This window comes from Alternaria infectoria (genome assembly GCF_024043175.1).
Source record: "Alternaria infectoria strain BMP 0036 chromosome Unknown scaffold_1, whole genome shotgun sequence".
In the NCBI taxonomy this organism is placed as follows: domain Eukaryota; kingdom Fungi; phylum Ascomycota; class Dothideomycetes; order Pleosporales; family Pleosporaceae; genus Alternaria; species Alternaria infectoria.
The window spans coordinates 1832584-1854160 of NW_026250690.1; the positions used below are offsets into that span (position 1 = coordinate 1832584).

General features: G+C 50.3%; 9 protein-coding genes across 9 annotated transcripts; 3 read left to right on the forward strand and 6 right to left on the reverse strand.

Annotated features, from left to right (window-relative positions):
• Positions 1–1072: 1072 nt before the first annotated feature.
• Positions 1073–2596, reverse strand: J4E92_000637 (uncharacterized protein; the record flags this gene model as incomplete). Its single annotated transcript, XM_051492052.1, has 2 exons — positions 1073–2130; positions 2179–2596. The coding sequence occupies 2 exons, from the start codon at positions 2594–2596 to the stop codon at positions 1073–1075; spliced, it is 1476 nt and encodes a 491-aa protein (XP_051357564.1).
• A 3732-nt stretch (positions 2597–6328) lies between these two features.
• Positions 6329–8560, forward strand: J4E92_000638 (uncharacterized protein; the record flags this gene model as incomplete). The annotated part of the gene is made up of 1 exon (XM_051492053.1): positions 6329–8560. The coding sequence occupies one exon, from the start codon at positions 6329–6331 to the stop codon at positions 8558–8560; it is 2232 nt and encodes a 743-aa protein (XP_051357565.1).
• Positions 8561–8735: 175 nt separating this feature from the next.
• On the reverse strand, positions 8736–9224 carry J4E92_000639 (uncharacterized protein; the record flags this gene model as incomplete). Its single annotated transcript, XM_051492054.1, has 1 exon — positions 8736–9224. The coding sequence occupies one exon, from the start codon at positions 9222–9224 to the stop codon at positions 8736–8738; it is 489 nt and encodes a 162-aa protein (XP_051357566.1).
• Positions 9225–10309: 1085 nt separating this feature from the next.
• Positions 10310–11215, reverse strand: J4E92_000640 (uncharacterized protein; the record flags this gene model as incomplete). The annotated part of the gene is made up of 2 exons (XM_051492055.1): positions 10310–11120; positions 11172–11215. The coding sequence occupies 2 exons, from the start codon at positions 11213–11215 to the stop codon at positions 10310–10312; spliced, it is 855 nt and encodes a 284-aa protein (XP_051357567.1).
• A 413-nt stretch (positions 11216–11628) lies between these two features.
• On the forward strand, positions 11629–12350 carry J4E92_000641 (uncharacterized protein; the record flags this gene model as incomplete). Its single annotated transcript, XM_051492056.1, has 2 exons — positions 11629–12175; positions 12226–12350. 2 exons carry the CDS (start codon positions 11629–11631, stop codon positions 12348–12350), a joined length of 672 nt encoding a protein of 223 aa, XP_051357568.1.
• Positions 12351–12575: 225 nt separating this feature from the next.
• On the reverse strand, positions 12576–14549 carry J4E92_000642 (uncharacterized protein; the record flags this gene model as incomplete). Its single annotated transcript, XM_051492057.1, has 2 exons — positions 12576–14492; positions 14541–14549. The coding sequence occupies 2 exons, from the start codon at positions 14547–14549 to the stop codon at positions 12576–12578; spliced, it is 1926 nt and encodes a 641-aa protein (XP_051357569.1).
• Positions 14550–14555: 6 nt separating this feature from the next.
• Positions 14556–16998, reverse strand: J4E92_000643 (uncharacterized protein; the record flags this gene model as incomplete). Its single annotated transcript, XM_051492058.1, has 5 exons — positions 14556–14760; positions 14807–14917; positions 14963–16572; positions 16626–16704; positions 16757–16998. The coding sequence occupies 5 exons, from the start codon at positions 16996–16998 to the stop codon at positions 14556–14558; spliced, it is 2247 nt and encodes a 748-aa protein (XP_051357570.1).
• A 1048-nt stretch (positions 16999–18046) lies between these two features.
• Positions 18047–19057, reverse strand: J4E92_000644 (uncharacterized protein; the record flags this gene model as incomplete). Its single annotated transcript, XM_051492059.1, has 1 exon — positions 18047–19057. One exon carries the CDS (start codon positions 19055–19057, stop codon positions 18047–18049), a length of 1011 nt encoding a protein of 336 aa, XP_051357571.1.
• Positions 19058–20729: 1672 nt separating this feature from the next.
• On the forward strand, positions 20730–21553 carry J4E92_000645 (uncharacterized protein; the record flags this gene model as incomplete). Its single annotated transcript, XM_051492060.1, has 2 exons — positions 20730–20787; positions 20841–21553. 2 exons carry the CDS (start codon positions 20730–20732, stop codon positions 21551–21553), a joined length of 771 nt encoding a protein of 256 aa, XP_051357572.1.
• Positions 21554–21577: the final 24 nt, after the last annotated feature.

Here is a 21577-nt window from a genome sequence, read left to right on the forward strand (position 1 = left end):
CTCCTCCGCTCAATGCACTCGTTGGTGGTCATCGAGACTGCGCGTAGTGAAAACCTTACGAGCCAGAAATACCACCTGCGCGCTTTCGGAGAGGAGAGTGATTGGATAGATTCAGTGATGGTTTTGAGCTTCGGATGTTTCGATCTCGTCACTGCTTGACGAAAGCTCTTTCTGCTTTTCTCTTTTTCGCGGTACATCGTCCGGATGGGGATTACCCTCGTGATGCCCGTCGCCTCGTGCTCGGCTCCATAATATCATGAAGAAGAGAAAACCGAGGAGCACAGCGATGATCGTAGGTGCTGCGGGATGGCGCATCCTTGTTGTAGGTATCGCCTCTGCTTGTTCGCGGATGCCGTGGTAAAATGCTACGCGATCTATCGTGTAATCACCTTTCGCGTCTCGGGACCACCAAGTAATGCCGGTCGAATCTCGGATTTGGCTTTCCACGCTCTTGTTGGGTAACTCGGAAGTAAACTTGTCTCACAGTCTCTTTCCCGGAAAGACTCCCAACAACCGCCTCATGCGTATGCACGCGCGATGACGGTCTGACTGATCAAATTTCGTGTGTTCCCTTCGCACTGACGCCCAAGCTCTTCGTGTCGACGGGAAACCGCAGCCGCCCTGGTTTCCAAATGTTGAGATTGCGGGATGCACTTGACATGCTCGCATCGCGGGCATCTGCGCGCCGCGCTTACATAATACCGTTGCCCTGTCTTCGTGAGCTTAAGCGAAAGGGTCAGTGCTTAAGGGGTAACGGGTGGCTGGGGTTTGAGGACAGCTCAGCTGCACCATTTCTTGCCGCAATCGACGCCTCCAGCAAAGCTGCCCGATCAGGAAGGTACTAAGCGTAAAACCACACAGTTCCTGGGATGTTGCCCTGTCCTCGCTTGATTTCGAGGACAGCCGACCCATGCCCGAGGACAGCCGAGCTACTCTCCGGCTACTAGCGAGGGTCAGCTCAACTTTACCGTCTGCAATTCCTATTATTGGAGAACATCACAGGCATCTGCAAAGCATCTTTGTGAACTCAACAAAGTTTGAGTTTGATCGCGCTATCTGTCGGAAGCTTTCTTCAGCGCTTACGCTCCGACTCTTCGTCATCCCTAGGTACCCATTCCGTTCCATTAGCACTTAACAGCTCCGTGACTTTATCCATGTCTACACCCAACGCGGCAGCCACGTATTTGGGCAAATCGGTGTTATCCCAACCACCCGCCATATCCAGAACAAGCCTGTCACCCATTTCACCAGCAGCGTAGCCGTACAGAGTGGTGTCGACGCCAGTGTGACCGCCAGTCGACCATTCAAGTCCAGCGCGAGCATTCAGAAGGTCGGCGAGCTCCTGTCCAAATTCATCGCCAGCCTCGAGAAGCTTCTCAATCTCGGCATCGGAGACATTCGTCAGACCATAGGAAGGAACGATCTCGCTAGACAGATATGCTGCGCGGTCGGTACCGTTGTAGTCGCTCCAGAGCTCACTCAAGTATTCGACAGAATGCGTACTGGATTGGAGTAGCGACGGATCGTATTGAGAAGGTATGGTTATACCACCGGTTTCGTGGTCTGCCACAGCGAGGAAGGCGGTGTCAGGATGCGAATCGATCCACTTCATGACCATGTTTACGACATTGTTGAATTCGAAGACTTCGTGAAGATGGGCGACTGAGTCGTGAGCGTGCGACGAGTGATCAATCCGTGAAGCTTCGATCATCATGATATAGCCCTTCTCGTTGGATGCACTGGCCCGCGAAAGCGAATTGAGGGCAGCTTGAGTCATCTCAGACAGCGATGGCTCGCGGACTTCCGCGGCTTGCTGTTGGCGGTCGACCTCATAGCTGAGATCTCCATCCTTGAACAGGCCAACGTAAGGAAGCTTGATGTCACCTAGACCAAGCTCAAGAGCGTCAAAACTCGCACGATCGCGGGCGGTATAGTAGCCTTTTGACTCGGCGTATGCAAACAGGTCGATGTCATCAGTGCGGCATGAGTCAGACTCATTTTGAGGCTGGAAGTAGCAGCGACCACCACCAAGCATCAGGTCAACGCTGATACCTAGGGGATGGCTGTAGCCAATTTGTTGCTCTGCGAGTTTATCAAGAGCGTCTCGGCTCACAGCATGAGAGAAGAAAGCTAAGTATCGTCAGAGAATATTTGAGGCACCAAGAAAGCATTTCCTACCCGCAGGAGTTGCGTGACTGATGGGTGAAGTCACTACTAGGCCAGTGAGATAGCCTGCTAGCTTCGCAGCTTCCATCACAGATCCAACCGGTGTGCCATCGGGCATTACACCGATAGCTCCATTATCGGTCTTGTGTCCCGTGGCAAGAGCAGTACCAGCGGCGCCAGAGTCTGTCACGAGATTGTTGGCAGAGTGGGTTCGAGTGTTGCCGATGACAGTAATATCGATAGGTAGAGCATTGATTCGGGGAGCACGAGTGGTCGAGTTTCCATTGACCATGGACAGATATGTGCGAAGCAGTGTCTGGGAGACAGGACCCATGCCATCGGGAACGATGAATATGAAGTTCTTCGGTTCGATTGCTGCGAGTGTGACTTGTCCCAAAGAGAGGGCAGTCAAGATCGTGGAGGTGCGCATGGTGGGCAACAGGCAGATGATGGCACTGCAACAGGGCGATGGGAAAAGATGGTGAGAATGAGTTCAACACTTGACCTACAGTACAGCAGTCGAAGCTGATGCAGTTTATATACTGCTAGGTTAACGGCTCATACATCCCACGACCCTGTGGGTACTCACGTTAGGCCCTGAGTATCTGCACATGCCTGTTCGCCAAATCTTGGACTCCGATGACTTGGGTCCGAACAGATCCCAATTGAACGATATCCAAAAATTGACCAAGTTCTACTACATCTAGCAGTATGTCCAGGTATTCTCGACAGCTCTTCGCTGAGTTCTTGTCAAGTCTCAACCCATTTTACAACACTGCGATACCTCTCATGCACACTTTGCAACTATTGCGATAGATACCACCGCTCATGTTGTGAAATTTGATGTCAAGGATGTCATTTTGAACCTCAACCACTTACAGCAATTTCCGCAATCACGCTCTGCACCTCCATGTACTGATATGCGCAGGCCCAGCCTTGGTATGTCTCTTCGAATGTGCGACGCTCTTTTGCCAAGGTTCTTGGGGACTTGGTGGGCGGCATGGCGGTCGGCGAACACCACAAGCGTGCCTCCTTCCGCATCCCACGTGTTGATGTTAAGGGCGACGAACATCGCGCTCCGGGACTGACGGATGGCTCATCTCCTGCCAAAAAAAATTGCCTTCGTACAATGTCTTCCTGCTGTGTCGACAGCGCGTCTTGCACTCCTGTCGTCATGCTTCCTGCTCACGGCTAATGGGGTTGTTTACCTGTGCCGGTTCGACCTACTCTTTATCCGATCTACGAGCGACAGAAAACAGTGCGACCGCCATACGAACTAGCCCGTATACCTCCGCTCCTAATGTCGTATCCGTTCAAAAGTCCGCTGCGGGAGTGGCGCCAAAAACAAACTCCATTCATGGCGCTTTCAGCAATGGACATCGAGACAGCAGTACCAGCACGCGTACGGAGACTCTAAAATTCAGCGAGCAAGCTCCCTACACAGATGAGGAACAGTGGTCTTGCAGTCGTTTATGAGTCCGGTAGTCTTCACCCCGAGTTGCCATCAAAGCAGACCGATGCCAGTGGCTCGTGCGTCATTAGCGTCATACCCCGCAAACTATTTCCGCATAGGACCTCGGGAGGGACGTTATTGTCTTCTACTTTCTTATGTCTTCTCTGTCTTTTGCGCTTAAGCCTAAGAGGTCTTTTTATAAAAGTACTTTAGTTATATATATTAAAAAAAAAGATATTTAGTAATAGTAGTTTACTAAGCTATTTATTTAAAGTAGTTATTTTTATATATACTTATAGTAGCTAAAAATAACTTTATAATAAATATATAATAAGTTATTATAATAAGTTAGTATAATAAGTTTTATAATAGCTTATACTACTAAAACTAAAGTTAAAGCTTAACTAGTAAGTTTAGAAAATATATATTTACTACTTTTTTTTAAACTTTTTATTATAATAATAAATAACTAAATTATTATAATAATAAATACTTAGCTTATTATTTATTAACTTTTTAACTTTTTTAATACTTTTATAGTATTATTTTTATATTTATATTTTAATTTTTTACTATAGTATAAAATTTTTTACTATTTACTTACTTTTTTTAAAGTAATACTTAAAAAACTAAAAATAATAGTAGTATAGCTACTTTATTAAAATATAAAAGTAGCTAAAATAATTTTATATATATTTAAGTAGCTTAATAATAGTATATAATTAGTTTATACTTTAAAGTAAAGTTTTTAATATTATAGTACTAAGTTATTTTTACTTTTATATATAAAAAGTAGCTATAATTAAAATACTACTTTTTTAGCTTACTACTAAGTAGTAGCTAATAATTTTTAAAAAAAAGTTTTTAAAAAAAGTATAGTAGTAAAAAGTAAGCTTAGTAAATATACTACTTACTAAGTTTAGTATATAACTAGTTTAAGATAGTTAAGAAGAGGTAGTAAGCGCGATTGTAGTAGCTATAAACAGAATAGAAAGCGTAATTATAGCAAGTATAAGTTAAGTAGCTAAAACATAGTAGGTATTCTAAATTAATTTAAGTTATGTATTAGAGCGTAGTAGCTAAAGAGCTAAAGAGAGAGAAAGAGCTAAGAAAGTAGTCTAGGTGCAAGAGATTAAGTGTAAAAGAGTAGTAGCAAAGAAGCGCACAGCGTATAAGAACTCTAAAGTAAGAGAAAGCTTTCTATATTAAATATTCTCTAAATTTCTAAATATTTAAAAGTATTAAACAAACTATAAAAGAGTAACAAGATAACGCCTTCTTCTATTCTAGAACTAGTTATAACTAGTAAGTAACTCTATAGTATATACGTATGTATATAGTAGCTAATTATATATATATATATAGATCTAGAAAGCTACCTAACATAGATTATAAATAAGATAGACTTAGAGTCTCTAAGCGTAGAGATAGTTATATATAGAAAGGCAGCTAAGATTACTAAAAATAATAGAAAGGTAACTAGCGCGTTAAAGCTAAAGCTAGAGTAATAGCTTAGTCTATTTAGGTAGTTCTTTAAGAATATAAAGAAGTAAGCAGGTATATAGTAAGTATGTAGCTACGTAGCGTAAGCTAATAGAAGATAGATAAGCTAAAAGGCGCTAAGAATACGTTTATAAAGAAGTAGAATAATCTACTAGAGGTGTTAATTATTTAGGTTAGTAAGCAGAAGATAGATAATACTAGGTTAGAATTTATAAAGGCGCTAAAGGTGTAAGATAATCTAGAGAAGTATTTTCTTCTTACTTAAGTACTAAGGCGCGTAGTGTAATATATTAGTTAAGTCTTATATTAGTATAGGTATTTGTGTAGTAGAGTAGTAGGTAGTAATAGTAATAGTATTATAATATTACTAGTAATAGCATTTCTATAAGAGTAGCTAAATACAAAGCTATATTTAGCATGTTAGTGTATACGTGTAATATAATATAATACGTGTAGTATATATAAGTAATTAGGTATTGCGTAGTGCCTAAGGTAGCGCGTAAGATAGGCGTGTAAGTGTAGATAGACGTGTAGGTGTATTGTAAAGGTACTAGCTAGATAGCTACCTAAGGCAGTAGGCGCCTAAGGCGCTGCGCGGCCTTAGCGGGCTTAAGAGCTCTAGAGCTACGTTAAGCAGGCGTACGCGGGTAGGTTGTTCTAACTTAGACTAGAGAGTCTAGGTCGAGAGCCTAAGATAGTTAAAGTAGTTAGAGCTAGTATTATAAGTTAATTTTATAGCTTTATAATATTTACTATTTATATAAAAAAGTAGTATTATAAGAAGAAAAAATTTACTTCTAGACTAGCGCCTTAGTAAATAAAACTAGGATTACATTAATACATTAAGGTACTTTCTTATGTGCCTGGTAGTCCACACTTCCTACGCTCCACGACTCAAGCAGATGTGGAGGATAGTCCGGGGATCGTTAAGGTTTAGCAATTTGACACGACTAGGGTCCCTGGAAGTCGCTGAAAGAAGGTTCTGTCCGTTAACGCGTATTCGTGGAGTTTCTCGTACTCAAGACTAGGATACCAAGAGTCTAGGAGATGAGTTGATAAAGTATCGCTTCCGATGGCTGGTTATGGCTCCAAAGTATGAGTTAAGTATAGCTCCCGGCTTATAGTCGCAGTATATGTTCATGGTATGTATTCCTATAGAATCCGTAGGTCATCTGTATCTCTCTCGTTACTTCCTCTTGTTTCATCATGCGGTCGTACCGCCTACCACTCTATGCGTGGAGTCTGTGGTCGACAGTCTCTGCCCAATCCACCTTCAAAGCGCAGGCCCAATCAGCACTAGAAAGCCTCGCGATCACGAACATTGACGATGTTCGTGGGAATCTTCATCTACCAAGCGTCTCAGAGAACCAGAACGTCACATGGATGAGCAACAAACCTTCCGTAATATCAGCAGACGGCGTGGTTCAGCGACAAAGTGCCGACACTGTAGTTGATCTTACAGCGATTATCGACAGCGACGGCACGACCTCGAATCGCACCTTCAGTGCCAACGTACGTCAGGCGGTCAAACTTGATGCTTTTGAAGGTTATGCCTTTGCGTATTTTACGGGCAACTCGTTGGCTGGCGAGAAGATCTATCTTGCAGCCAGCGAAGGCAACAACGCTTTAGCTTGGAAAGAACTCAACAACGGCGAGCCTATCCTTGCCTCTACTGAAGGCACGAAGGGGTTACGTGACCCCTTCGTCATACGTTCTCCAGAGGGCGATAGATTCTTCCTGCTAGCTACCGACTTGTCGATTGGATCCGGTACTTCCTGGGGAGATGCAGTTCGCAAAGGTAGCTTGTATCTAGAGATCTGGGAGTCAAGCGACCTCAAGACATGGTCTCAGCAACGGCACGTCAAGGTCTCCCCTTCCACTGCTGGAAACACATGGGCGCCAGAGGCGTATTACGATACGGATCTTGGTTCGTACGTAGTCTTTTGGGCGTCCTCTCTCTACGCTGAGAGCGATACGGACCGCACAGGGGCGACGTACCACCGCATGCTCTACGTGACTACTCGGGACTTCGTCACGTTCAGCGAACCCGAGATCTGGCAGGACGCAGGCATGTCACGGATCGATACTACGGTCATACAAGAGGCGAATACATTCTACCGGTTCACAAAAGACGAAGGAGGCACAGGCACAAACTGCTCCGACATTATCCAAGAGCGTTCTGACTCGCTCCTTGCTCCTGTACAGTCCTGGACCCAAGTTGCCACATGCATTGGTCGCAACGCCGGCACTAGCAGTGTCGAGGGACCGACAGTGTTCAAATCCAATCCAGGCGATGTCAATGGCGAGAAGTACTACCTCTTTGTGGATGAGTACGGTGGACGTGGATACATTCCGCTAGAGACAGCAGACATCTCCAACCCTGACTGGAAGGTTTCCAGTTCATACAAATTGCCGACTAGCCCACGTCATGGCACTGTGGTTCCAGTAACGGCAAAAGAACTTGCTGGTCTGACTGCGGAGTCAAAACGTTCTGTCCTTGCTAAGACAGCAGGCAGCCCTGTCCTTCCCGGTTTATACGCAGACCCCAACATCGCGGTATTCGGTGATAACTACTACATCTACGCGACGACGGATGGCTTCCCTGGCTGGGGCGGTAATGTCTTCTACGTCTGGAAGTCACCTGACCTAGTCTCATGGACCCGATCAGCCGAACCTTTCTTGACCCTCAATGGTACCAGCGGTAACGTACCTTGGGCCAACGGAAATGCCTGGGCCCCCACCATTATCGAGAAGGACAGTAAGTATTACTTCTACTTCAGCGGAAACAACCCGGAGTACGACCGCAAGACTATCGGCGTGGCTGTTGCAGACGCGCCTGAAGGACCGTTTACAGCACAAGCGAAAGCTATGATCCTTAACGAAGGCAATGTTACCACTGGCCAAGCCATTGATCCAGACGTGTTTCAAGACCCAACTACTGGCAAATACTACATTTTCTGGGGCAACGGAGGCTCAGACATCACACCCGCGCTTTACGCTGAGCTCAGTGACGACATGCTCTCGCTAAAGGCTGACACAACGCGTTCCATTGGCGGTCTTCCTGACTTCCGCGAGGGCATCTTCATGAACTACCGCAAGGGCCTCTTCCACCTCACATACTCTATCGATGACACTGGTTCCGAGAACTACCGAGTAGGGTACGCGACGTCTACAAGCGTTCATGGCCCCTGGACATACCACGGTCTCATACTACAGAAGGATGCCTCGAAGGGTATCCTCGCTACTGGTCACAGTTCCATCATCAACGTCCCAAACACCGACGATTGGTATATCTGCTACCACCGATTTGCCATCCCGAACGGCAACGGAACGAACAGGGAAGTCACCATCGATAGACTGTACTTTGATGATCAAGGCTTGATGAAGCCCGTTGTGCCTACTCTAGAAAGTGTACCGGCGCAGCCGATCTCTGCGTAGATATGGACTGCATAGAATAGACTGATATACCAATACATTGATTCAATATACATGAAGACTTCGTAAACGACAGTGTGACTAGCAAACAACAGCAAGCTCCGAGAATTTCACTCCGATACGCCATGCCACTGGTACCCACACCTGTTGCATCATCCCACTTCTCCATTGCCCATACTCAGAACCCCAGACCCCTCCTCCTACCGAAGCCCCTAGACAGACTCCTACTACTCTCCAATCCCAAGCCCAAGCCAACTCCACCCAAGATCTTCATTCCCTTCTTGCGACCGATGAGCAGCTCCTCCAGTATCAAGCTCACTTCCTCCATCTGCTCCTTGAACTCCTCCATCGCCTTGCCCAAGCACACACCTTCTTCCCACATGTCGCTCAGGTGGGCTTCGCTCAGGTCATCGGGCTTGATCGTTTCAAGCGGCTTGACGACGGCGGTGAGATGAGTGAGGTTGGCTGAGACGATAGCTGCGCGGCGGTTCAGAGCGCTGACGCGAGAGGGGAGGTCGATTGGAGTGTGGATGGCAGTGGGTATAGAGAGGTCTTCGTAGGAGGGGACGGGTGTGAGTTCGGATTGGTAGAGATAGCCGTGGTCCCAGGAGTAGTTCTGCTGGCGGCGTCGGAGGTGACGCGACGTAGAGTGTGGTGAACCAAACATTTTGTGATGATGGTTGCTCGTGATTTTAGCCTTAGAACAGCGTATAGGATCGGGTTGCAACTTGATGAGAGAGAACGGATGATCAAGCTCGAAATCGGTATCCCGTGCGACAGCAGGTATTTGATATACTCGCTTCCTGTCGCTATCATGAGAGAGGTGGAGCCACATCGATGGTATCGGGACGCTGCATAGCCGATGTTTGGGCTTGCTCGACCGCAATGCTTGTCATACGTTGGCTCAGCAATGCCATATCTATGATTTCTGGAGTACTTACGCGGGCTAAATGACGCGCTTAGGAAGTTTGGATTTAGCGATCAAGGTTAATGGTATCACAGCAATCACGGATCTGCGGCGCATTGCTAGAAACAACGGAATTCAGCTGCTTACACGCGCCTACCCATGAAAACCGATCGAGCAAACCTCCGCATCTGCTCATTGCCTGCTACTTTCCTGAAGCGGCTTCCTGCCGCGAGTACACCAACTTTATCATCACACAAGCAACATTGAGCTTCTCGTGCCAAACCTTGAACCGCGCTTCCACCCCCGCACTTTCATCAAGGAGCCCATCTATTACATCTGTCATCTCTTTTCCTCTTGTATCGCCAATCGTGCTGCTGGCTATTTCGTGGAGCGTGTTGATCTTTGTCATCATTGACATCAAAATGTCGCCTAGAGCGTGAGAAGGCTCGACAATGGACGGGAAGTTTTCGCGGATGGCGAACCGAATAGCTTCATGAGGTACTTTAGAAGTGGATGTGGCGTTAGAGTCCATGGTGACGAGGAAGCGTTTAGCTAGGTATCTTCGCGCTTCGTCCTCACCGATGCAGGTGGACTGGGAAGTCGTGATATATGTACTAATGCCATGGAATCCAGTGCCAGCCGACCCCGCGAAGTCAGGCGAAGAAGTCATGGGTCGATTGTCATCGTGTTCGAGTGGTCCTAACCCCGTGGGCTCACGCATTGGTATCGTGGTATATTTATCTGGTAACCTTATTATTCTGACATACGTGGTGCCTGTGTACATTAACGTCTCTTTCATTATGGCTTCCTTCGTCTTCGTTTCGCTTCTCTGATCCGACATGACTCTACGCAGCCCTCGGTCTCTCCCACGCCTGGCCGTCGCTCATCTCGATGCCACCCGCCATGCTCGTTTGTCCCAGCTTCTCCGCATTCCAACCCTCCTCAGGCGGTATCGGGCTTCTGATCTCCTTCTCCCGACCCAGACCCTCCACACCAGGCGGCCCGTCGCCCCAAATCAAGTATTGCGCTGCAAGTCCCAAGTCGCAACATGCCTGGAAGATACCACAAGCCTTGAAAGCCCAAGGTACCTCACCACTGCTACTGGCAAAGAAGAACCACATCTTGAACGTGTCACCGATGACCCAGTTTACGATGACACTAGGCCTGAATCCTTTGCACCCGCGTCTCTGGTAGTTAGCCAGGAGCTGGGGAATGGGAAGCGTAGCCTCGATTGTCAACGCAACCATGCCCAGCAGATCGGTGTACGGCACAAATACGCTCGTGGATGACATGAGCAGATGCAGCACCAACAGCACCCCAGTGAAGTATGTAATGAAAGTCCAATACGGCCTTGGCGCCCTCCACTGCCAGAAATCGTACGGTCGGTTCGAAACATCCTTGTGTTGGAAAGGGAGGTGCGAGGGCGGCGGTCGGTTCGTGAGCGCGACGTGGAGGAGGAGCAGGTGGACGCAGATCATGAGCAGGGCTTGGACGAGCAGCGAGGTGCTGAAGTGGGCACCGAACCAGTAGTAGACCTTCAGGATGCTGGCGACGAGCATGATGAGCGGAATGTCGAGGGAGAAGCCGGCAGAGCTGCGGGCTCGGTGCATGCTGTAGATCTGGTCGCCATAGCTGGTAATCGGACTCGTCGCGATACTGGGTGCTGGCTGTTAGAGACGGAGAGGCTAAGGAGGTGTGGAGTCGTACAAGACGGGTGCGATGTTCTTCACAATGGCGCTGATGAAGAACATGTTGGTGGTCGTGTGCTTGGCCCGGCGGTTCGTCTCGGAATGTCGGAAGGCTTCCCTGAGGCTCCTTTTACAACGCTGGAATGTCCGACGACTAGGAAGGAACGCACACGCAACCACGGAACCGTTTTGGCGCGATTGATCGGGGTGTGAGGCTCGAACGAAACAGCACCCGCGGACAAAAAGGGAGGAGGCGCAATCTCCCGCAGATCAGATCTGGCTTGCATTAGTGGCCGCTGTAGGGCTGATAAGCAGCTTAGCGCCTGCCGTCATAGCTGTTAACCCAAATACACTCACAGATCCGTGCTTCCATTCGATTTCAAGATTGACGATATATGGATGCCTTCCACCTCTACCAACACCAATCGCCTAAGCCTCAACACACCCCGATTTCCCCTCGCCGCCAACCCACCAAGATGTCACATACCGCTTTCTTCTACGGCACCTTGATGGCACCGCCCGTCCTCCACCGCGTGATATGGGGCTCGCAAACCCCTCCTACACCAGCGCATGCCTCGCTCCTGCACATACGCCCGGCGATCCTCCACGCGCACCGACGACACAAAGTAAAGCAAGCAGACTACCCAGCCATCCTCCCCGTCGATAGCTCCTCATCTGTGCGCGGAACACTTGTAGAGGGCCTCACAGACGGCGACATCTGGCGACTGGATATTTTCGAAGGCTCAGAATACCAGCGTCGGAAAGTAAAGGTCAAGGTCCTGCAACCGAAGCATGGCAACACCAGTACGGAAGAAGGCATGGGCGACCTATCACAAAAGGAAGAAGATAATGTAGAAGGCGAAGAGGTCGAAGCGGAAACATACATCTGGACAGCGGGCGCGCATAGACTTGAGGCTGAGGAATGGGACTTTGCAGAGTTCGTTAGGGATAAGATGAAGCGGTGGGTGGGTAGAGAAGCAGCTGAGACCGATGAAGGGTTCCAGGGTAGGCCGTCAATCAACGGTAGACCTCCCGAGCGAGGGGGGCGTGATTTCAAGACTAACAAGATGCAGAAGTCGATGATGCAGTGGCAGCGCTCGATGACCCTACAGGCGGACGCGGCGCGAACGGAACTATTTCACGCCAACTGAACGAACGAGGTACGAAGGAGGATAAGATTCTCGAAAGTGCAGTATAAATGTTGCTTGTTCATATTGCTGTACTATCATCTCTCTGGCACACTGCCAGATCTGCATGTAGTCTGCGACATGCTGTTCTCCGAGATCACAGCTGAGCTTTGCAGACCCCGTCACTAGTCCTGATAGATAACGCCTCCGTGAAACCAAGATAGGTATAGATGTTGTGAGCAAAAGGTTGAGCTGGCGCTCGCAGAACAACATAGGATAAGCTTCATCTCAAGCAGTTAGAGAAGGGTAGGATTGTCCCTTGACCATCCAGTTTGGACGGTTGTACTCGTCTCCTCAGGTTCTGGTGTTTCTTGAACCACGGATCCGTCGTTGACGCCATCAAGTTGCAGATCGTGAGTGGACTGTGAGATCCCTTCCATTGGATCAGATGCTTCCTCTCTACGCTCCAGTGACCCATCCATGTTGCTGGGAGCAGGTGCTTCTGAACGCCGGGCTTTGTCTCTAGCATAGTCGTCTTCGTCCAGCTTTGTCTGGAGCGCACTATCAACGGGAGTACCTTCGTGTTGACCATGTTTAGACGTCTTTGTGCTGTACGACAAACGCGGAATCTCTTCAAACGTAGGTGAAGGACGGAGCCCTTCGCTGGAATGTGCATAACGTGATGCGGGTTTCCGCTGAGCAGTGGGAGCTGCCTGCACCTGCTGGCGATGGTTGACGTTGATGCCTTTGACTTCCTGTGAGTCCTTGATCTCAATAGGTGCGTCGGAGACACTGCCTTCTCGGCTGCGCGAAGCTCTTTGCTTAGTTTCCATATCGCCATCTTGATGTCGTTGGGGCGACTTGATGAGCTGGCGCTTCGCTGATGGCGATTTCATGTCATCATCATCGTCACCGTGTCTTCGGCGCTTCTTGGGGCTTGATGTACCGGGTATTTGAGATGTTTGATCGTTTTCTTTGGATTGACGTGGTGTTCTGTTCGAAGTGATGTGTCCGTTGCGCAAAGAATCATGTGATTGGGGCGTTCTGCTGGAAATGCGCACTTCGGGACTATGGCGCCTTGGTGTCGTTTCTGACCGTGGACTACCAACGGCCTGCTCTGCAGGAAATGTGAGCACAGGTGGTGAGTCAGACACCTTGCTGACAGCTATTTGAGGTGCTTCCTCAACAGCAGAAGTATGCTTCGCATCGAAACTGAACGGCGATGCGAGTCGGAGTGGAGGATGAGAAGGTGAATGGGTTCGTGGCGATGTGGGCTGCGCGCCTGCGTTCTTGGGCGAAAGTGCGAGCTTCGGCTTTTCACTGGATAACTCATCAGAGTTGTGTCTGCCCAGATCCGAGGCTTTGTACGTTGTCGGAGCTGGTGATGTCTTTGAGCTCGCAGATCCTTTCTTCGCCTTCTTCTGTGCTCTCCTATCGTCTTCCTGCTTCTTATAGCAATCAAATATGATTTGACGCATTTTGTGCCTCATTTCCGATGGATTTAACTCCGGCCAGTCTTCTTGAGCCGACATTGATCCAGTGAGCAGCTTGTTCTTGAAGTCATCGGGATTCTGGAAGAACTTCTCGATGTAGCCAAGTAGGTAAACACCGCAATCGGTGAAGTTGTTCTGCATTGGAACCTGTGTACTCTTGGGATAATAGCCGTTCTCTTTGATGACAGCCTCCATAGCACGCCGGCTTGCCCCCTCCGCTGCTATCCAGTCTTTGAGAGCGCGAACCGCTCCAGTACGGGCATTACCACCAAGAGAATCGAGTACTATGATGACAGGTTGATCAGGATCTCTTTTGGCTATGGGCTTGCGTTTTGCCTTCTTTTTTGCAGAAGACGCGGTGAAATGAGATTGGGACAATATTCCTGGGTTTGTGTCCCTCATTTCAGCTAAAGCTTCTGCATCTGGATTCTGGGATGTTGGATCTGCTTGGGTCGTCTCTGATTTATGCGGAGTTTCGGTCCCAGTATCGTCGCGGTCGACAAAAGATAGTGCCGCTTCATCAAAAAGCATCGGCTCTTCATCGTTCGTTTGGGCCGCTGTTGCTTCTTCATTGATGACATTTGGCTCTGGGGATGTTGATTTATGTACCATGGTCGCATGCGTCTCGGGATTCGTGGCTGTCACGGCTGAATCACTTGCTTGATCGTGTGGGATTACCTGAGGCTCATCGAAGTCTTGAACTATGGGTTTGCGTTGAACCTTCGACATATTGCAGATAATCGCCAGGTACCAATGGGCTCTATAGACTGTTAGCATAGGCTATCAAAGCGGTGGTAACTTGACGTACTGTTCGTTGATGGGAACAACAATGTAGTCGTAGGTGAAGATATCAATCTTAGACGTCCAGCGTTGCACAGCCTTGTAGTCCATGGATTTCCGACCCGAGTTCTCGGTAAGCTTCGTGAAGAAGTAGGTGTTGAAGAAGTAGACTTTATCAGCAGGCACTTTGAGCTGCTTAAAGAGGTAGCTGGAGAAGGTTAGTAGCGCTAATGGAAAGGTAGACACGCACTCACATCATGTAGAAGTCGATCAGGCTGTCATTCAAGAATTCTTCCTCGTCCAGGCGGGGCAGATCATCAAAGTGCACTATCGCCCGTTGACGACCTTCGCCGAATTCAAGAGACCTTGGGATGGTTAGCAGAATCATGAGTAAGTGCGTGGAAACTTACTTAGCCCAGGGTTGCCCAAGTCCAGTTTCGACTGAAAATTTGGGTACATCCGACTGTGTAGGCGTGTCTTCGACGTAATTAACCGGAGCCGATCTTGTTGAACGTGACGGACGGGTCGATGCTCTGCTTGTCGTGGTAGTGCCAGATTCAGCATCAATAACATGCTGACGGACAGCGGGCTTGAGCTGATCCAACAGAGGTCTCTTCGACGCTCCATTAGCTTTTTCGCGGTGAGGCTGTCCTAAGCTCGCTGTTGAATCGCCTACCAGTGCAGACGTACCAACCTTCTCGTTTCTCGATGGGAGAGGTGTTTTGAAAAGATGGGCCATGTAATCATCCGACTTATTGATACACTTTCCGCCTGACGTCATCAACACTGCGTGTTCATCACGGAAGATGAGGAAATCGGCAGTATCAGCAAACTCCAGGTCCAAGATGAGTTTGTTCCCGTCGTGTCCGCGAGGGCCCGTCAACCGCATGCGGCTTGTACCGTCCGCATATACTTGGTTGACGTATTTAGGCTCTATGACAAGTTTGCTATCGTAGACGCCATCCACTGACTCCCAAGTCTGGACACGTAACCCCTCATCTTTCCTCCATCTTAAGAGCAAGATGGCATGGCCGTCCATGGTTGTTGATCCGTGGCTCTGAAACCCATACGACCGTGCAAACGAAAGTCGCCATGATTCTTCTACAACCCTTCCGCGAGCGTTTCGCTTGACTCCACTATTTGCAGTCTGCTTTTGCTTTTGCTTCGAAACAAGTCTGGTTCCCTGGTGCGGAGGCGTGATGGCAAGCTCGTCCGCGCTGTAGTTGTCAGTCATAGGTCCCGCTTGCTTTGGCACAGATTTGTGTTGGGTGCGAAGGTCCTCGTCTTCAACTGTTACACGTCGGTTCTGGTCTGCGTGATCAGATGTTGACTCATTGATGCGGGCTTCGGGAAAGTAGCGAGACGTGACTATGTCGACTTTTCTTTCGGCTCCGTCGTGCTTCCTGGGACTTCGCTTCGATTCACCCTGTCGAAACGTCTGCAATATCGCCTGCCGAGGAGTATGTACGCCAGGGCTGGTCGATAGAGAACCACCGGTAAGAGGAGAGCGTCGCGCGCCACCTTTGGCTGTGTTGAAACTCGAGTTCCTCGGCTTCTTCTGGGACGGTCTGAGAAGATTGTCCACTTCTCTAAATTCGCTTGTAGCCTGAGGCGGCTTGTAGTCGCTTACTGTGCTCTCGCTCCCGTTGCTTATCTGTGAATGCAGAGACCAGGCAGAACGCGGCCTTTCGCGTGACGTGCCAACAGGTGTATTTTGGTGGTTTTGAGATACTTCCACCACTTCATCGTCGTCATCGACAAGTGAAATAACGTTGGCAGTCCTCCTTCGTTTTCCAGGCGTAGCTCCACTCGACCATCGATCCTGGCTCTCTGAGGAAGAAGGACGACGAACCGTTGTTGCAGGTGCTCTGTCTGTTCGCTGAAGGTAGGCAGCCTGGCCCGGCCCATGCGCCTGGCCGATCAGTGGCGGCTGTGTACGATCGCGCTTCCCGTACGTAGTAGGCTTCTTGGACCCTCCTTGCATCGTGTCTACGGGCTTGAAGACGTTACTCGACCCTGGCTTTTGGAGGTCAGTATAATCCTATAGGCACAGACAGGTGGTAGTGTGCATACTTTTGTAGGCATGGTGCGCTTCTTTGGTATCGCCATCCAAGTGGATGGGTCGGGCATACTAATAGCATCTGCGGGTCTACTTCGCAAACATTAGTCTCTTTCTTCCGTTTTGGTGTACAAAGGCGATTTACGAATAATCCCCAATTAATCGCTTCTCATCCTCGCTCCTTTGTGTGACGTGCTGCCGTGGGCGGGCCATTTCCGAACGCGCCTCTTTGCGTGGAGTTCGGCTTGAAGATTTCGGGGGCGAAGAGAGGTCTATGAGGACGCGCGAGGTCTTCCTGGGGGGTGTTGACTCCTCGAGGAAAGGATTGGGAGGCAAGCCGGGACCCGAGGGCGACTGGGGGACGACATCGTCTGTCTGTGGCGACATGGCGTTAGCTGGGGGCGCAGGCAGTTCAGCATGAGAGGAGAGTGTAGTTGTTGGAGTGTTTGAGGCAGTCGAGCCGTTGGGCAAGGAAAAGGCGCGTACGTCTGAGTTGGTGAGTCCGAAAGAGCTTTCGGCAGCGGCTCGTATGCCGTTGAATAAGTTAGTGAACATTGGTGTCGCATTGCGGTGGCAGAGCGGCGGGCATTCGCATCGTCTGGTAGGCTGGGTGACCTCGGAACTGCGTGAAGGAACTGCACAAGCGCAGACGCGCACCGTGGGGCATGCGGAGGTGAAGGTGCGCCAGAGAACCCGTCGGCGATACGTCCGTGCGCCTTGACGTAGGTGCTTCAGCGCGCTGCAGGGACGCGACGGCTCAGCTGCGACGTCGAGCTCGAGAACAGATTGGTGCGTCACGACAAACGGCACGTCAGATAAGGTCACGTTGGGGACTTTGGTAATATGTTCATAGCCACAAATCAATGCGACATATTCTTCTTCGATGCCTCGCTCTGTGGACAGGCGGGCTTCAGGGCTTGGTGCTACCTGAGATCCTGCGCTTCGCTATGTAAAAATACAATGTACAGAAATGAGGCTAGGGCCCTGGATGTGCTACGTGCATGACCAGCCTTTCAGCGACGTCCCCAATCGAGCGCGCTCTACATTTCCGAGTTGTGACTGACGTGACCAGAAGGTATTCGCGGTCATGTCATGAACACATCTACAGATGACAGTATGGTGTATACCTTCACGGTATCTGTTTGTGCATCTCGGCAAAGAAACATCTCTCCGTGCAACTCACTCAGCAACAGAAGCTAGCAGTCTCTCTTACAAGCGGTGCTCCGTCGAAAGCACCAGAGTATTGACAGCCAACTTGCAACCTGCACCCAGTACAACACGAAGCGGCGTTGTTTCAGACGCGTTTGGGCATACGGTGCGAATAACGGTCGCGTAAGCCAGCCGTCAGACGACCGTGGCGAATACATGGGTTGTATGGTTGGCTTTGCGATTGATCTGGGGTCGGCCTGAAGATCGTCGCTAGGCTGAGATTCTCCTAGGATCCAGCAGTCGGCTTCTCACGTGACTCATCCGTAGACACTACTCTGCGTTTTTCATGCTGGCTCTTCTCATGGCGGGCTTGATCGATGGCCGATCTTTGGGCGATGCTGTCGTCGTGACTGCGCCATACTATGTTGGTCCCCTCCGGCAGTTTGAGGACCCGCCTTATTGTATCCCGAATCTTGACATTCTTCACACCATCGCTCTTAGTCCAGATGCTGAAGACATCTTCGCCGCTCCGGACACTCAAGACGAAGCCGCAGAACTCCTCCCCGGCATCCAGGAACTGATCTCCAACGAGTGCTAGTAGCAGGTCCTCCCAGTAGCGGTCAGCCACGCCCTTTTTCAGGCGCATGATCCACTTGCCACCTCGCTTGTTCTCATCGTCCTCCCATACCGGCCGGATGCCTTGCTTGAACACGTGGTAATCGGAAACGGAGGGGAGACTCGAAGGACGCTTAAGATGGGAGAAGACCTTCCAGAACTCTTGCGCCGTACTGAATTTACAGAGGGGCACAATCGACTTCTCGTAGTCTACGTTCTTGGCCGTAGGCGGACGGTACCATACCGCCCATGTGTATTTGAGCGGCCACGGCGCATTGAAATCTGGCGGCGCAGAGGGACTCGCTGTGTTGTCTGGTATTGAGGTTGTGGATATCGATTCTTTGCGTATGCTATTGACGACCTTGCTCACGGGCTTGTCCTTTTTATCAGAAGGTGTCGCGGGCGTGGGCGACGACATGGCGGCTGCTTTGAAGTCGAAAGCAGTGCCAGGCGTTTTGGGCGCCTTTCCCGCAGATCCAAAGGAGGCGAACGCGCCTGAGCCGAGCCCAAACGCAGAAGAGCCCCCAGTTGTGGGTGACGCTAAACCACCGGGTGTCAAGGGCGATATAGCGTTGAAAGGGTTTCGACCGCCGTGGGAGGAGTCGCCACCGAAGCGTTTGGTAGCGGAGACGGTGCGTTGGTGCGGCTCGGATTTTTCGCTGTTATTTTCCGAATGTGACATGGAGAGAGAGAGCTTGCTGGTGCTGTTGGCGGCCGTCAGTGGAGAGAACAAAGATGCGGGGACGCAGGAGCATACTTGGAGCGCCGAGTCCAGAGATTATCCCTGTTATCCATTGGCAGCAGTGTCAAACGAGTATATAATACAATGCAAGAAGGTTAAATATCCAAGGCTTGGTGGGAGTAACGAGCGAACAAGCAGCAGAGGAGCTGGCGGGCTAGCGGCCAATGTGCGTCGAAGATATGCGGGGTGTAGTTTGTGGTGGTGGATGTTTGCTGCGAGGAGGAAGTCTGTCACGTGTCGTTGGTATGATGCTGCGGAAAGATGTGGCGAAGGCGGGGGTGTGTGATTGTCGAGCGTGGTGGGATGTATCGTGTGCAATGGCGGATGGTGGTGCGTACTGAGAAAACGTTTGAGAGGTTGGCACTTGCAGCTCAGGCGCGCGCCTTCCGCGGCAGGGATGTGGCTTAGTCATCAACCGAGCTCGATATTCTCTTCGCCGGCGCGCCCGTCCTCTTCTCTTCTTCAACACCGGCCTTTGACTCGTATTATTTGCCAGCTCGACACATCCTACTCAGCTGGCAACTCGGATAACTGGCCCAGAACGAGCCATCCTCTTCTAAAACCATCATCACGAGGGCCGCTTCGGTGGCTTCCATGATGCGGTGATGACCTGAAAGTAGGGACATTATTTTGTCACGCGCGCGACGCGTTGAGGCTGCAAGCTGTCTCAGTCTCTTCTGTATGTGTGCCGCCATGATTTTTTCGTTCGCGACACGGCTAGTGATGACTAGGTCCTATGGACCACTTCTGGTAGTCTGAGTCTCAGCCAGATGTACACTATCGCAACTTTGCGATTTCTTGGTTGAGCTTGAAGCTCTAAGGCAAAGTCTGAAGCCCACAATTATGCCACGCGTGTATCAAGTACCTCTGGAATCTCCGCTAATTGACGACTAAGCAGTACTATACAGCGCTGCTCAGGCGGTGAATTGGCTCTGATAAGCCGCTAAGGTTGGGCACTGGTTCCTTTGTGGTCTCACCGTGTATCTCAGTACCTGACATCTCGCCGCCTTGTATGTTTTCCGGTGCGAGTAGCGTCAGGCGCGTCGCGGTTTAAGAAAGCTCTAACATTAGAACACGCTGAAGAGTCTTGGCGGACATTGGCTGCATCGCTTGACAGTCACCTCTCATAGACGCTAGGTGCCGTAGAGCCGCTTGTTCTTCGATACAGGATGAGGAAAGCATCAAGATGGCGGACTTCTTCCGGAGTGAAAGCAATATCAGAATAATACAGATGATTTTCTCATGCGTGCTTTGACCACAGGCAGCTTGCGGCCAGGTTGTCCACACTGACCACAATAGGTGGACATTTCCTTGATGCATCGAGACGTCTTAACAACCGCGGCAACCTCTGCATCTGCTACAATGACCGGGGTTACAGGCCGCACCTGCATGTGAATCAGAACGCGTGCGGGGTGGGATTGTGCTGGGGCCTACGTCATACTTCCGCCGTTCACAGGACAACGCACCCCACCACGCGCATTGCTTTCTAGCCGTCCTAAACTAACGCCGTCGCCTCATCTGTCGCCCACCACCATACAAAGCCCGCTCCTCCCGCATCTCAGCCTCTCACACCAACGGCTACTGTCGCAAAGTCCCTCCCATATCACCCAACATGACTGGACAATCCCCCGAACTGCATTCGCCGAGCTCGCATCCTGAGCGACCTAAGGGTGGGACTCTCCCATACCCCGCCGCCTGGTGCACGCATGGCTAACAAGGCCAGGTATCCTCAAAAACTCTAGCTCGTACCGCGCCGACTCCCAAACGTCCCCCACTAGCGAGCTTCCGCCAGCCGTAAGCCCCATATCCGAGCGGCCGCAGCTGGGTCGCGAATTGTCAGAGAAGGAAATTGTATTGGAGAACACGCTGCGCAATGCTGGCGCTCACCGAAGATCCTCGTCGAACCCGCGCGGCATCGGTTCACGACGGCAGTCGGGCATTGACCCCGCGGACGAGACTAGCCCGCAGCTCAAGTGGGACGAGGCCAACCTTTACCTGAACGAGCAGAACCGCGATAGCACCATGAAGATCGATGAGCCCAAGACACCATACGCCAAGCAGTACGATCCCGCCGAGGACGAAGAGGAGGTCGAAATGCTCAACGCCGAAGAGCTCAAGGTGGACGAGCTGGACAAGCCAAAGCGGAAACCTAAGATTGAAGATATACCCGAGTTCGACTTGGGACAGCCGGAGCTGCAGGCACGACAGTCGCAGACACCCGAGAGCGAGAAGAGGGTCATGGTGGAAGAGGGCATGGATACAGATGAAGGCTACCACGGCGAGCTCCTCCCCAACGCCACCCAGGAAGAGAGGGAGAAGCACCGCAAGTTTGAGGAGTTGCGCAAGAAGCACTATGAAATGAAGAACGTCAAGGACCTGCTTGGTCACCCAGAAGATGACGAAGATGAGGAAATGCCGACACGACCCAATGCTTAGTAGATGCATTTTTCTGTGCTATGG